We start from the raw sequence: 15,957 nt of genomic DNA on the forward strand, positions 1-15,957 counted from the left end.
TCTTCCTTATACCGGTTTTATAACTACTGTTGTTAAATGTATAAACGCAGTTTTCGTATTAATCGAAGTTTAACTGGTTTACATCTGGTTTAAACCTCTTGTAAACTACTTAAACTCCAGTTAAGTTGAGTTGAGTAATCGGGCCTAATTGATTTGATAGAATAGAATAGAGAATATAGAAATAGAAAGTGCAGTCAATTCGAACAAACCTGTAATAACACTATACAGAGGTGCATCCCAGCGCCATCTCTCGGCATGCAACTAAACTGCGAACAGGAACAGACCGGAAGCCGAGCCCCGCCGTTATAATGGCGTTACGAACGATCGTGCGATTTCCTCGCGCTCGTGCCCGCGCTCGGACCCGCAGCCGTGGTCGTCCCTTCCAGTCCCTTCCTTCGGCTGTCGGGTTAGTTTCGTTACAGTTGCCAACTGACGTCGCCAAACGTCGCTTTGGAGTCCACTGACCTTCGAGTTGGTCCGAAGCGTTAACGCGTGGGTTTCTTGCTCCGTAAATGCCCGCGGTACCCTCGGAGTTCACACGTGAACGTTAAACGACGTAGCGGCACGTCGCCTGCTCTACGACGCGTTGGGTCTCCTCTCGCTAGCAGCCAGCATTTCGTTCATTCCGTCTACTGCGCATTCACGAAGGGTGCTCAGAAAATCCGACTAGGCTCGTGAGACGTGAGAAAGATCACGCCAACGCGACGTCGACGCCAGTGGTAGATGGTTAGCGCGACGTGCTCGCGCGCAGTCGCCTGCACGTAGGTGCGAGGGTGCGATCACGGTGTTTGTGTGCGCGGCCGCCGTCGGCCCAACAGGCTAGGTGCGTGCCTTAGTTTCAAGAAACTCGCGAGGAATATCAGCTTACGTACCGAGCGTACTCTCAGTTATTTCTGGACTATTCCTGGGCCGACCGGTTTCTTTCTGTAACGCAATTCGGAGCATCGAGCGTTGGCGCCGTCTCGCTTCGAATGCGTTCCTCGCCTAACCTATATAACGGTGGGTTCTCGACTGACCAGAGTCTCCGTCGCAAAAGGCTGCGCGAACGAGAACCATCGAGGTTGTGCCATCCGTAAGCAGTTTGAAGCACCCATACCGAAGCAACGAAGACATCGAACCGTACCCAAGTCAAGAAGAAATTAGACTCTTGAAGGGACATCATGGTCTAGCCTGTTTCCTCGTTTGACTTCATGTTTCCTCACTTGCAGACTTTAAGACGACGGATGCTCGGGCACCAGTCCATAAAGACATGCGACTCCTACAAGCACCGTCGATAGCGAATCTTTTGCATCTTTGAAAACGAGCTCGTCCCGTCGTTTCTTTGCTCCCGCAATGGCGACGAATGCACAATTTGCTAACCCTCCCCCTATAAGTCTCCCTAACATGTCAGTTCCTCCCCCGTCGACTCCAAACTTGTCGGCGCCACCTCCAAATTTGACAACGATAAACACCTCTGGGGGCTATCAGCACCGTTATTCCAACCACAGGGAGGGGAGCAGAGGTTTCTTTAAGCCATTTAGGCCGTATCATGCTCCCAAAGTTATAGCCGGTGGTCAAGACTCGTTGCAAGATGAATTTGATGGCAAGAGGTTAAGAAAGTCGGTTATGAGAAAGACTGTCGACTACAATGCTGCTATAATTAAGAGTTTAGAGGTAAGTAGTCTGGTTCGAACTCCAAAATAAAAAAAAACCACAGACATGTTAAAACTCATCCGTTAATATTTAGAACAGGGTATGGCAACGAGACTACAGAGACAGGCGGGCCCTTCAACCCGATGTAATTTATTACCCCGATCTGCTTCCTCCTCCAAGCTACGTCGATAACCCAATAAATGCTGTGACGACGAGGTTTGTCAAAACTGCCACAAATAAGATGCGCTGTCCTATTTTCTGCATGGCCTGGACGCCGGAGGGAAGGCGGCTGGTAACAGGGGCATCCAGTGGAGAATTTACACTCTGGAATGGCCTTACGTTCAATTTTGAAACTATTCTACAGGTACGAAAGAGAAGAGAACCTTAAATATTTAAAACCACCCAGAAAAAATAATTATCCATCGACTTGAAATTATATACCCTTATGGCTTTGTCTGGAAACATTTCTCTCAACAAATCATTTCCATGGGCCAGATAAGAACATCATTCCTTAAAATTTAGGCCTGTAGATTGCATATGAAACCAAAGCCATAGGAACGCGTACACATACATTTGACGCACTTCCTCCCTTGAAAATAAATACATTTCATTTGTCCAGGCTCACGACAGTCCTGTGAGAACGATGGTGTGGTCACACAACGAAAGCTGGATGGTGACGGGCGATCATGCGGGCTACGTCAAGTACTGGCAGAGCAACATGAACAACGTGAAGATGTTTCAGGCGCACAAAGAAGCGATTAGAGGACTCAGGTATACCATCTACCACACTAGTCCTTACGTCTACCGCAACGCCTGCGTCGGCGGCCGGTCGGTTCTCTACTTAACTTTCGTTCCTCCCCTTGGTCGAAGTCGGCGTTCTCGCGGCGCTCCTGTACTCGCGAGGACGCGATTACTCGGCGTCCATTTGGCCGCGTCCACGAGAAGGAAGCCTCCGGAAACCGTAGAGCCGGGTTGAAAACGCGAGACTCTAGGTCTGCTCCGAAAGAGCAAAGACCGACATTGAAAATCGTTGAACGTTATCGAGCAACCGGGGAAATGACTCGTAGACCCCGTCAGTGGACTTCGAGAAAGAGCATTCGGTGCTCGAAGTTCGGGTCCCAGAAATGCAAACGCAAAGTAAAAAGCGGTCGGTTTCCGGGGGCACCGGGACTCGTCGACGCCACTCAGAGGGAACGGGTGCTAGTCGATCTATATCTCTACGTCTCCATGTCTTTCCACCGGATTCCTCTCGGATCCAGTTCATCCCTGTTTCTTTCTTTCACCAGTCGTGCGTTTTACCCGCGACACGTTCCGTCCGGTTGAGGCGCGAAACTATCTGTAATGTACGAAAAGCAGGAGATTCTGTACGGGGTAGATCCGCGATTGACGTAACGAGACCGCCCACCTCTCTGTCCTCCGTAGACGCGGTCGGATATCGCGAAGTCGTCTGATCGCGAGTCGCCGCTCGAATGATCGTTAAAAAACGGAAAGCCTCGGATTCCGCGTGTAGTCGTTTCCTGGAGGTCCGCGCGATCGCTCGCATCGCTCGAGTCGTCGTCGAAGGAGCCTCCACGGCCGGAATTTTAAGATATTGGGCAAGGATGTGTATATCTCGTAGGATTACCAAATAAACGGCAAAGAACAAACGAAATACATAACATGGCGGCACCCAGTCGAGAACGATATCCCAGTGCATATAAGAGATATATATATAAATAAATATGACAAATCCTGTCCCTTTTCACATCTCATCCAGGTACTTATTATCAATAAAGTTTACCAAGAACACTTCGCCTTATCACATGCTCTCTTTAAGGAATAAACGAATAAAGGACGACTCTCTCTCTATCTCTTTTTTTGTTTGTACCGCCCGTGCGCTCTCTTTGCATTTGCAGCGTTAGAGGAGGACGGGGAAAGAGTGCGAGCTTGAGAGCGAGGGAGCGAGTGGAGATGAGAGGAAGAGGCGAGGATGTTAGAGAGGGAGAGCGAAAGAGACGTCGAATCATGTGTATATATATACGACATCGATCGGTCTTTGTGCAATAAACGCTCAATTTCTGAGGAAAAAGAGAAGAAAAACTGGCGAGTGTTGACGCAGTCTCCGGTAGTCATGTGGCACGCGGGGGTGATAAGCGCCGATTACGAAGGGCCTCGGCTTTCCGAGGGGCCTCGCTCTACCACTCGGTGCCAGATATGACTGTCGGAGACGGTTTTTTGTTTATTTGCGATGCTCACGATACGCTCACGAGGATGCTCCTCCTCGCGGTCACGAAACTTGGTCGGCCCTCGAATCGCGCGCGAATCTCCACGCGATAACGACACCCTCGCGAGACCCCTTCGATCGGCCCTTCGATCGGATCGATTAGTTCGGCTCTTCGGATCCCCTGATTCCAATTTTCCAACGTTTCCCTCGCACTGCCGCGATTAGGGTGCCCATTGTTCGGATTGAAGGCGCGTCTTATGCCGGTCGCTGGTGCACGCGAATTCGTTCTCTTCTCGCGGAACTTGATTCACTGGGATTGGAGTATTTTTTTTTACATTTTTTAACTTTTCTTTTTTTTTGTGTGTTTTTTTTCCCCTTTTTTTCGTTCGCGTTCGTTTTCGACGGACTGATTCGATTTGGAATCAAGTCCGAGCGTTTCACTGAGAGGGGAGAAGCGGAAGTGGGGAAAAGGGTGAGATCTCGGTTAAAGGTCGATTTATACTATTAGGACGCGGCGCGGAAACGTAGCGTTTCCGGGAGTGCAAACATTTTTACCTTACATTTCTAATAGGCGTGTTTAGACCGAATTCTTGGCCACGGTTTATATATAGTTTAAAATATCGCTCTTGGTGAAGATGGGGGGGAAAAGTCCTGTACAATCTTTTTTTGACACATTGATTACCGGTCACGAGTTAACTCGTGCCCGAACGACTAGCGTTGTAAAGTTGCCGGTCAACAATGTGTTAATATGTATTGTTTGAGTGCAATAATTTGTTACAAAAAAAAATGTCAATCAAGCGCATTGATCAATGGAACATGAATCGGAGAACAACCCGTATGTTGTTTTGCTGTCGCGGACGGCAAAGTGCAGCTTACACGCGTTCCACTAATCGACGCGTCTGGTTCGCTGTTTTTCAATTAATTATTACAGGCAAACTATGCACTGTAGAAAGAAAGTGTCCAGGAGTTTTCGACTCCATTTTCAATGAGGATAGCGAAGTATAAATCGTCGCCACGAATTCTGTCGCGCCCTGTATTTAGGAGATCGAATTCGATCCGACACGTGATGGTACCGATTTGATAAAACATTGTAATATGCGTTTCAATGGCACTGTTCACCCTATAAGCAGTTCGAATAATGTGTACAGCCATTGAATCATATTTTACAATGTTTTGTCGGATCGGCACAGGTACGAGTCAGATGGGGTGAATCTACCTTTACAACATTTTGACGGATCGATGACAATATGTGTCAATCGATACGTGTCGAACACTTTGAGTCGCTCATCATTCGATGTTACAAGTTTCTTAATCCACCGTCGGGCATTGACGGCCGGAATATTTTGTAATGTCTTTTAGAGTTTAAAATATAAATATGTCTAAATCAATAATATGAATATATCTTGTGTCGGAACGTTAACGCTACTTTCCCACCTTGTCTGACTCGATAGTATAAATCGACCTTAAGAGACTAATTGAGAGGGCTCCGGATGGACACGAAGAGTTTATTCGAAATTTTAGTTGGACGTAGGGAAGTCCGGCTTTTGTGATTTTTCTCCGAGGTGTTCTGTTTGTCGAATTTTTGCGCTGGGTTCTCGTCCGCTTTGCGAGGTGTTTCTGAAAATCGATTGTATTATTCGTCCCGGGGCGAACTCGCGTGACTTAGATAATTTTCCGATTAATAATAGATCTATTGGTTCGCTTCCTGTCGGTGGTTGACGAATACTTGCACGAGTAGTACGTATCACGCGACCCCTAGTAAATGGAGGAAAGTATGGAAAGGGACCGAGCTCTTTAAACTTTCATTCACTTGTTGATATTTGAACGCAAAATTATAGCGATTTGTCTTGAGAGTTAGATAGCAGGGCATGTCGAAACAGGCACTTCTTGGTTATCGGGGAAGAAAATCACCCTGGATTTCATTCGCTCTGACTTTGCGCGCGAAGCTTACACGAATTCGGTGCTCGGATCCGACGTAAAAAACAAGTAGCGCGAAGAACCGATCGTTTCGTTTAGTAGATTCGTTAGGGCCGAAGAGAACCTCCGAAAGCTTTAGCGAGATACTTAGACCTCTTCCGGGCGCTCGACTCGGTCGCCGGTTTCGCATTCGCATCGTGGTGTGTAACTTGTCTTTTTCGACGGGTAGTTTCAGCCCTACGGACCACAAGCTGGCCACTTGTAGCGACGATGGAACGGTGCGAATCTGGGACTTCTTGCGGTGTCACGAGGAGCGAATTCTCAGGGGTAAATCGACGATCTTTCCTAACGACTCGCGGTCGCTTCGTCCGTACTCGAGGACCCCCCACGAACAACACGAGGTCGGGACTTATCGAGGTCCTAAGGACATCGTGGTTGGGACTTCCCGAGGTCCGGACATACCGAGGTCCTAAAGACACCTTCGAGGTCGAACCTCTAAGGGCCCGAAGGACATCTCCGAGGTCTGGACCTCCAGGGGCCCGAAGCATACCTCCAAGGTCGACAACGCTTGTCGGTACGTTAGAGGAGACAGCAGTTCCAATCAATTATCGCTATCGTGGCAAGTCGTGAATACGCTCCAAAAAAAATCACTACACCTAAATGAAAATCCTGCAAGTCGGTGACAAGCATGTATTATTTAGAATAATGTAACAAGACAGTGATTCGATTTTGGCTTAAAAACTATTTTTAATTGCCAAAATCTGATAAGAGTCTCCTTTCATTATGCTAAACGGCATATGTTGTTATCACGTGTGCGTGACTGATTTTTAGGTGGCGTAGCTTTTTTTGCAAGTATTGTATGAATTTGAACCGAACCTTTTTTCAACTCCTGTAAAAGGCCTTATGCAACGTGCTCATCTAATTAACAAAAAAAAATGTAGCATCGATTACGCCATTTGACTCCTTAGAATAATGCCATCCACGAACCGGCAACTTTCGGGAATAACAGAAACTGCTGTCTTCCGCTGCATTGGGCCGTTCTCCATTTTATCGACATTGGATTTAAAAATTAATTAAATTATTTAACTGGAAAAAATGTTTCCAAATTAAATGTTCACAATATTGCGAGAACGGTCTGGGATCTAACTGTATTCTTATTCCGAGGACCTCAAGTGCATCATGAGTAATCACTCATGGTATACCAAAAGTGTCTAGACGACCCAGGGAACGACTCGAGTACGGACGACGCGGGGATACCGACCCCTGCTGCGGGGAAGGCAGAATTAACGCGAACTGTTTGCCCCAGGTCACGGTGCGGACGTGAAGTGCGTCCACTGGCACCCCCAGAAGAGTCTAGTCATCTCGGGCAGCAAGGACAACCAGCAGCCGGTGAAGCTCTGGGACCCGAAGACCGGACAATCGCTGGCGACCCTTCACGCCCATAAATCGACCGTCATGGACGTTAAGTGGAACGAGAACGGTAATTGGCTGGTGACGGCCTCGCGCGACCACTTGCTCAAGTTGTTCGACCTCAGGAACCTGAGCCAGGAGGTGCAGACCTTCCGTGGGCACAAAAAGGAAGCCTCCAGCGTGGCCTGGCACCCGAACCACGAGGGCCTCTTCTGCAGCGGCGGCAGCGACGGCGCCATCCTCTTCTGGCACGTTGGGTAAGAACTCTGAATTCAAGGCCCAAGCTAATGGATCTTTCACATACGACTTGGTACCCAGGGATAGGGAGACGTGCAGTGATAGGGCAGAGCTAGAGTTCAAATTGGTGACGCAGTCATTGAGCGGCTTCAACGAATCAGTGACACAGCAAAGACTGGAGGTGACTTTTAATTAGTGCATTCGCTCGATAAAGGTGGATTCACCCTGTCTAACATGTATCAGTTCGGGCTGTGGACGTAGGATGTGCAGATCCTCAAGAAGGATTGAGAGACAGAAAACAAGGGACACTTTCTCTCTGTTTCCCTCTGATCGTTCAAAAACAGGTGTGTAGCGCAATATGGCGACAGGTGAATCAGTGATGCAGTACAGATTAACGATGAATTCCGATTGGTTGTTCCGTTCGCCTTGGTAATGCATCGAACAAGAAAGTTTGGAGACTGCACAAATTTTCCAGCACCATTACCAACCGCACTATCAGGTTGTGAACGCTCTTATTGGAATTCATGTCACAAACTTCCGTCACTAAGTTCTACACTATCCCCGTACTAAGCCGTATGTGGATGTTACATAAGTGCCGAACTAATTGCGACGTGAGAATCAGTCGATTGTAATTGCGAGTTGTAAAACTAATCAATGACAATGAGCAGGGCCGACAAGGAGGTAGGGGCCATCGAGCAGGCCCACGACAGCATCGTCTGGACGCTGGCATGGCATCCCCTAGGACACATTCTCTGCTCGGGTAGCAACGATCATACCTCCAAGTTCTGGACCAGAAACCGGCCGGGTGATCTGATGCGAGACAAGTACAATTTGAACACTCTGCCGGTTGGAGCGGCAGGAGTCGACGACCACGAGATAGGTAAGATGGAAGGTGTGGAAGCATTCAGGATCCTGAGAGAGAGTGGCCATAACCACGAATCGTTTCCACAGCGGACGATACGGCGGTGATACCAGGAATGGGCCCGGAGGACCGCATCAATGCCGACGGCGAGCCGGAGGACAAGAGCGGCGGCATCCCCGGCCTCGACCTGGACCACGCGGTTGACGAGGGCAAGAAGTTCGCCAACAAGAAGGTACCCTACAGCAAGCCCATCCCCAGGAACTTCCAGGCACAGTGGAACGAGATGGAGGCCGAGGACCTCGAACAAGTCGAGGCGCTCAACGCGTTCGTCAATCAGCTGATCGAGACGACGCCGGGCGCGGTGCCGCTCAACGAGGTTACGCCTAATGCCATTATCCTGTACGGAAAGATGATCCCGGTCGAAGGTAAGCAAAGGATGGCGCCCGATGAGTCTTCGCGTTGGATATAAGTGCTGACGCGACTTCTTTTGCAGCCGGTTCGAAGTTGGCCGATGCCATCGTCAAGGGGAACGACGCTATCAACAAGCTCGTACACTCTGGCGAGATCGAGGAGCTGCGGGACGTCGTTGACCTCGACGAGGTGCCCGACGAGACAGAGGAGTACCTCCAGGACGAGGGCGAGATCGACTACTCGAAGGTCCCGGACGTCGAGTTACCGCCACCCTTGCCCAGCTCGAAATTCGCGCAGAATCCGGAGCTCCTGAAGACGCTCAACCGCGGCGGCAAGCGGAAGTTCGACCAGCTGATCGGCTGGAGTGACGGCGGGGCCAGCGACAGAACCTCGAAGATGCATCAGCCGGTCTTTGGCGGCGCGATGGCCGAGGACTCCCAGTCGAGTGACACCGACTTGCGGTACGGCATAGGAAGCGGCAAGTCGGGGCCCTATGGGGACGCCTTCGGCTCCTCACAGGACGAGGACCTGAGAAGGTTGACCGGCGATCCCCGGGGAGCCGGTCGCGGGGGCGGGGACGAGGATCTGCGGTTCGCCGGCAGAATTTCCGATTCCGACGGTAGAACCAGCTACGGCGACAAGGACTTCAGGCAGATGATCCTGCCACGGGCCTTCCTCCAGAAAAAGAACGCCATGGACGGCGGGGGAATGGACTCGTATTCGGAGCGAGACCGGGACGGCAGGTCTCGATGGGATGACGAGGACGACTCAGACGACGGCTCCAGGACCCTGGAGGGCAACGGCTTCGGCGGTAGCAACAGCTACGACAAGCGCGATGGCATGCCCATGAACATGGGCATGGGGATGGGCATGGGTATGGGCATGGGTATGGGAATGGGGATGGGTATAGGAATGGGAATGGGAATGGGTATGGGGATGGGAATGGGAATGGGCATGGGAGGCCCGCACGGGCCACCGCCGCACATGGCCAACAACTTGGCCAACCACCGAGGAGGCATGCCGCCCCCGGGCATGGTGCCGCACCCGAGCAAGGGCAACCCCAATGCCATGGACGGGCCCATGATGCACCGACCGCCCATGGGACCCCACGGGCCCCCGGGCCCCTTCGGTCCGAACGGGCCACCGCCGTCCCTTGGAGGCTTCGGGCCCAATCCGAACTTTAGGCCGCCCAACGGCAACTTCGGGCCCAACCAGCACTTCCGGCCGAGCCCTTTGGGCCCGTTCGCGTCCAGCCAGGGCCCCTCCTTCGGCGGGAATTTCCAGGGCCCGGCCAACTTCCGTGGCAACAACCCGAGGAACTCGCCGAACTTCGACCGGCCGGGCCCGGGCTTCGGGCCTAACTTCCGGGGCCCCAATCCCGCCGGTCAGTCCCAGTCGCAGGCCCAGTCCCAAGGTTTCTGCGGCTATGGGAACGGCGGTAAAGGTGGGCCCGGCCGGGCCATGAACCGGGCCCCTCCGCCCAATGACAACGGCATGTCGAGGAACAGCTACGGGCCCGGCGGCAGGCCCAGGCCACGCGACGGCGACCGCGAGAATCGGCCCAGCCGGGCCCGGGAGAACTACTGAGGCGCACGCCACCCCGTTGGCCAGGAACCACCCCTTGCATTCCAGTCCGGTCCTCTTCCGCGGCCGCGCCCCCAGGTCGGCGCGGAGCCGAGCGCGGACTGCCCCGGACTGCCCCGGACTGCCCCGGACGGCGCACTCGCCCTCCATCGGCCGCCACGTTGCTCCATGTATAGCGGGAGAAGAGGCACCGTGCGGAACGATTTACTTATTAAACCATCACGAAATTCATCCCCCGCGAATTTCCTTACGACTTTCCACCCATTGATCTCGCAGCCGCGCAGCAGCCGAAACCGCGGTCGAGTGGGTCATCCCGGAAACGGTGGATGCCACGAGGAAGTGAGGCGAAACGAGATTTCGAAGGACGATTCGAATGACCGTGGTCACCTTTATTACTTTTTATCGTTTATTTGATTCTCGACGGATTCAGTGCTCCGTTCCGAGCACGCGTTAGTAAAGAACTGGACGTGGTTCTTTACATTCCATGCAGATTATTGTGTAGGAGAGACTATGGAATAGATTATGGAGACTAGGGACCGTAAGGGGACGGAATTGGCTTGTCGAATTTTATTTTCATCTTTGAGAGGTATAAGATCAAATGTTGTACAAGATCGTGTACAGACGGCGTGATGTGACGTTCACGTAACGCTCGTATATTATAGCTTGCGGCCCCGGGTTCGGTACAGGCTCGGAGAGAAGTTAATCGATTTCTAATGGCCGCAAAACGTATTTATAAAGGAATTAAAGACGCTGGAAAAGTGCCATTGTCGTGAATTTAAAAGATATTTTGTATATGTGGTCTTCTTAATTTAACCCCTTCCAATGTTATGCGGTATCCTCATGAACGATTGTTCGCAACATTTATTTTACCCGATCTAATCGCAAAAATGGCAAATTTCCATTATTTCTTGTCAATAGATACGAACGCTTTAATTAATGTATTAAATGTATCGCTAACGTTTAATTTAAAACAATTTTCCTAATTGAGAACATGACCTCGAAGAGCCATTTTGAAGCTTGCGCTTTTGGCTGGACATATTGGAACAAGCCAATAAGGAATAAAATGAGAATTATCCGAATGCGTTATAAAAATGGGATTAAAGGGTTCTAATTTTCTTTCTCATTTACTACATTTCCGTTAACTGCATCTCCATCGTATTCTTCAATCTGGAATTTATCGGGTCCGAATCCAGTAAATCGCGTATCTCCACAGTATTAATAAATACGTTGATTCGATTCTGAATATCTTGATCGACACTTAAATTTGGATTAACTGGGTTTGAACCCGATAAATCCTAAATTTCGAGTACGATGAAGACGTGGCCATTAGCGCTTTAAACGCTGAATTTATAAGTATCGAATTAATAAGGCCCGGTTTCACAACTTGAGTTAACCGATGTTTAACAGATTTCCATCCTATTCGACCTATTGTAAACCAATTAAACTCCGATTAACGGGTTTAAACTGGATGTAAACCAGTTAGACCCGATTCCACGACTCGATTTGTATGCGGTTTAAATCTGCTGTAAACCAGAGGTGAGTTGGGAGATTGTTCACGGACAGGGTTATAAAAGCACTCCCCATCAAAAAGAGCAGTTCGGTACGCGTAGTAAGCCACCTCCGTCAATTGCCGCATGGTATTACCATCACGAGTACGTGAGCCGCCAATGGCGACTGACAGATTGCACCGCCGTCACGAGTGCGCGAGCCTCTACCAGAAATTCGTTGCGCCGCCCTTGGGAGCAAAAATCGATGAAAACTAACGTACGAAACCAGAGGGCGGCACAGGATGCGATCGCCGATCCTGCCCGTAAGCAATCATCCTACTCATCTCTGCTGTAAACCACTTAAACTCCGGTTAACTCGAGTTATGGAACTGGGCCTTAAACTATAGTTAACTCAAGTTGTGGAACCAGGCTTAAGAGTGGCAAGACTAACTGCGAAAATAGAAAATTATCGCAATCAAGGAAGGAGTCACAAATTAAAGGGACACTATTTATAAAAAGTGCCTTGACTTAATAAATATTACGTATTAATAGTAAAACATTATTTTTAGTAAATTAATTCAAATGCATATTCCGAGTTCTCTTAGATGGTTTTAAATTCTCCAGGGATTTATTAATTATCGTAACATTCTCGGTTATATTCGTTGAATTTAAATTCTTGAGAATGTAAAAACACTGGCTGCAACACCTTCGGTTACCTGAAAGAAGTATTTTGAAGTAGTAGCTAGTTTGTTTCCTCTCCGCCAATGAAATCGCCGCGCGGAAGCGCCAACGCCTGTTGCTAGCCTCGTCGACGCGCGCGCATTCGAGAGGACGCTGGTAATAGCCAGCCGTACCAATCACGATCTCGAGAGTTATCGCGTGCTCGGATTGGCGGGCGTTCAGTTGGCAAGGCCGCTCGTCTGGCGTGCAGAGCCGTGGAGAGCCGTGGAGAGCCGTGCAAAGAGCGGCGCAGAGGTGAGTGCGACTTGTGACGAAGAGGCGTGCTGCCGTGGGTATTCTGGAGTGCACGTCTTTTTTTTTTTTCTGGCAAAAACAAGCCGGCCGCTGTTTGTCGAGCCCGAGCAGTTAACGGAGGATTAAATCTCGCTCGGGGAGAAAGGGAGCGAGCGAGCGGGGAGCGTTTGATGGGTCTCGTGAGTGTCGCGTTCCCGTTTGAGTGGCGTGTCGTGAGAGCGCGTGAGTGACCGCGAGGCCCGATTTGTTTCGTCGGCGCGACGTAAGGCCGTTTTCGCCCGCGATCGAGATCGATCGACCGGCTTCATCCACGGCACGAACGGCGGAGACCTCGAGGAGCCGATTCGCGTCCCGCGTGCAGCGAGATCTGCGGAACGGGCGCACGAGCGCGAGTTCCTGTCGCCTCGTCCGACTCTCGAAGACTGGCCTCGAGAACGACCGCCCTCCAGGTTAGGCCCTCTTGGCCGAAGAGGTTCGCACCGAGTCTTTCCCTCGTCCCCGTGACACATTACGTCCCTATGAGGGCTGCGGCGAGCCGTGCGGGCCAAGGTTCGAACCACGTAGCGGATAGCTCGAAGGGTGGCGCACGCCTGCGATGAGCATGCCGACCAAGGGTAAGCACCACCATCCGTCCCATCACCACCAGCACCACCCCCACCAGCAGCAGCAACAACAGCAACAACAGCAACAACAGCAACAGCAAGTACACCATCCGCAGCAGCCGCCCCCACCGCCCCCGCAACAACAGCACGTCGTCAACGTCAACGTCAACCAGCCCGGCGTGTCCCACTCGCCACAGGCCTACAACGTCGTCGTCGCCAACGCCACGCGTTACGTGCCGCATGCCGGTAAGTTCACCCCAAACTTGCTTTTTTATCTCTCCCACGAGTGCTTATCGCTTCTGAGCTCTGTCGGACGGTGTTCTGCCTCGAAACTGACGACTCGTTAGCAGGGACTTGTTTTTAGGTTAGGTTGGTATCGAGTAATCTTGTGCATCCCATGAAAATACCAGTTGTCGAGACCGTTTGGTGCTAGAATTGGTCTCGATGGAAACATTGTGTTTCTCCTGAGGAATCGTTTTGATCGCATGTGTATCGTTGCTTTGATGTTACCGGAACCATTAGTTGAGAAACACGATTCGATGCTGATTTTTCTTTTCGGTTCCTTCGAGGCTACGTTTCATGGATGGTATGTCATTTTCTTGTTAAATATATTTTTTTCTATTGTTTGACAAGTACATCATAAATATTATAAAATATTCGTGTTAACCTGAAACTGGAATTATGCGTTTAGAACTTAACGTTTGCAAAGTATCGTAGACTTTAGAAAATTGATTTGAATCGTAATTCAGAGCTTGAATGTTTCCTAATTCTTTATTGAATTATGGTATATTATTATGTGAACATACGGATTGCACACATACCAAGCCTCTTTAGTTGTCGTAAATAGTATTAAATCGTGACGACAAAAGTAAGGGTAACTATATAAGTCCTGCGCTACTTACGAGATACTACTCGTAGCTTTCTTTTGTTATTATTCTTTGTTTCTCAGAGCAGTAGTTACAGGCATTGATCGAATAAGACGCTGGTTTTCCTTGTTGCAATAAATAGAAGTCCTTGTGAAAAACATATTCTTCAGAAGTAATCGCCAATATGCGAAGGATCGATAAAGCATACGTTGTTAGGTTCTGCAATGTGCAATATTTCATTTCCAGATCCGTCTTTGTTCAATCTGTTTTTAGGCATGATACGAAGGTGTAGCCTCCTACGCAAATCCATGCGGTTTCGTTCTATCATCGCCTTGGACTTGTACGATCTTCTCTTGAACATCTCCTTTCTCCCTTGGATCTCTCCTCTCATTGACATTCCTTAATCAGCGTCGGACAATTACAACGTCCCTCTGTCCTTACTTTGTATGACCACGCCGTCGCACGGAGTTTCCCGTGACAATGCCGATAACACGATACTGCGAACGGGTAGGAATTCCGAGCATATATAATGTTGCTACCCGCCACAGGAACCCACTTATATAAATAATATTACTGCGCATCGGAGTATCGTAACATCTAAACCATTCGTGCATTTGGGATGGTATGAGGTTGTTGTATTCGGTCGGTAATGCAGTATGGCTGATGTATCGGTCGTCAAGGCAATGAGCTTATCCGATCGCCGATCCGCTTAAAAAGAAACGTCTTGCTCAATGGCTTTTAAATGCTAAGATATGCAATGCAACAAAGGAAAACCACGAGAAAAATGAATGAACCATTCGTGCTTTATAAATTTGAGAATATGAAATCTGTTACAATTTTCACAAAGTTGAAAGTATTCATAATTAATAAACCGTTATTTTAATTACGTTATTTAAATATTTATTACAGAAAGAAAAATAATGGTCTCAAAATGAAAAGGATTTAGTTTAATGCTTTAAAAACAGGGACCATTGAATGTTATCGGGCTAAATGGAGACATTGAAGCATTGAAAATCCGGGAAATGGATAAAGGAATAGTACTCTTTATTCTTGCAACTTGAATATCTAGGGACTATAAACGATATCCGACTTTTTTTATAATAAGAGATTTTTTGTCTGGTGTAGGATATATTTCTAATAAACAATTCATTTATAATTTAATCTGGATTTTAACCACTAAATGCCATAAAGTTCGGGTTGATGTTTCTTGTTAATGATTTTTCAAAGCTTACCGTGTACATTGTGTTTTATAATTCATGTTCTTTGAAAATATTCCACATACCTATTGTGCGATCTCTTTTTCTATTTAAAGTCCATCGATGGAGCATTGTACTCGTTTTAACATCACGTGATGACGATTAATCGACATCAAAAGGTATCACGTGTTGCTTTCTAGTTCTGTTTTACTGACTCATCCAACCGTCGGAGTTCGATTCATTGAAAAAAAAAAAAATAAATAAATAAAGTTTCGAAGCGGTAAGATCGAAAAGTTAAAAAATAGCCGTCGATGCTTCAATCATAGAATGCAGTTGCAGTGTTGAATACGACGATAGTTCCGTGTCCGGGTAATAAATGTTATCTATCATTGGCGAACATTGGCGCCACCTTGCAGTTCATGGAAGGTACCAATGCGTCCACGCTGGTTCTCGGGCATTGAATTCCACTCTATGGATTTAATTTATCGTGGCCGAGTTGAAGCTCGACCATTGGTTTACCGCAGCGAGCGAGAGGTGGCGCCACGTGTGTAATTTAACATCCGTTCCTGAGATGG

General features: G+C 48.9%; 2 protein-coding genes across 4 annotated transcripts in view; both read left to right on the plus strand.

Annotated features, from left to right (window-relative positions):
* Nucleotides 1-300: 300 nt before the first annotated feature.
* LOC105694668 (pre-mRNA 3' end processing protein WDR33) lies at nt 301-11,041 on the plus strand. Its single transcript, XM_012415546.2, has 8 exons — nt 301-1,653; nt 1,727-1,996; nt 2,252-2,403; nt 5,982-6,079; nt 7,059-7,419; nt 8,068-8,279; nt 8,351-8,686; nt 8,755-11,041. The coding sequence occupies exons 1-8, from the start codon at nt 1,333-1,335 to the stop codon at nt 10,257-10,259; spliced, it is 3,255 nt and encodes a 1,084-aa protein (XP_012270969.1). The 5' UTR covers nt 301-1,332; the 3' UTR covers nt 10,260-11,041.
* Nucleotides 11,042-12,066: 1,025 nt separating this feature from the next.
* LOC105694666 (eukaryotic translation initiation factor 4 gamma 3) overlaps nt 12,067-15,957 on the plus strand; it is a 77,820-nt gene continuing 73,929 nt past the window's right edge. For all 3 annotated transcript variants that reach the window (XM_012415540.2, XM_012415541.2, XM_012415542.2), the window contains exon 1: nt 12,067-13,566. In XM_012415540.2, coding sequence (XP_012270963.1) covers nt 13,314-13,566 — 253 coding nt within the window. In that variant the 5' untranslated portion in view covers nt 12,067-13,313. The remainder of the gene's footprint in view (nt 13,567-15,957) is intronic.

The sequence above is a fragment of the Orussus abietinus genome, unplaced genomic scaffold, assembly GCF_000612105.2.
Source record: "Orussus abietinus isolate OABI.00-Male unplaced genomic scaffold, Oabi_2.0 scaffold48, whole genome shotgun sequence".
Classification (NCBI taxonomy): Eukaryota; Metazoa; Arthropoda; class Insecta; order Hymenoptera; family Orussidae; genus Orussus; species Orussus abietinus.

What these genes read in the sequence shown, in the direction of transcription:
- LOC105694668 (XM_012415546.2), top strand. Translation starts at nt 1,333, where the DNA reads ATGGCGACGAATGCACAATTTGCTAACCCTCCCCCTATAAGTCTCCCT. An exon ending in CTATAATTAAGAGTTTAGAG is followed by an intron (nt 1,654 to 1,726) that starts GTAAGTAGTCTG and finishes GTTAATATTTAG; the next exon opens with AACAGGGTATGGCAACGAGA. An exon ending in CGAGGAGCGAATTCTCAGGG is followed by an intron (nt 6,080 to 7,058) that starts GTAAATCGACGA and finishes TGTTTGCCCCAG; the next exon opens with GTCACGGTGCGGACGTGAAG.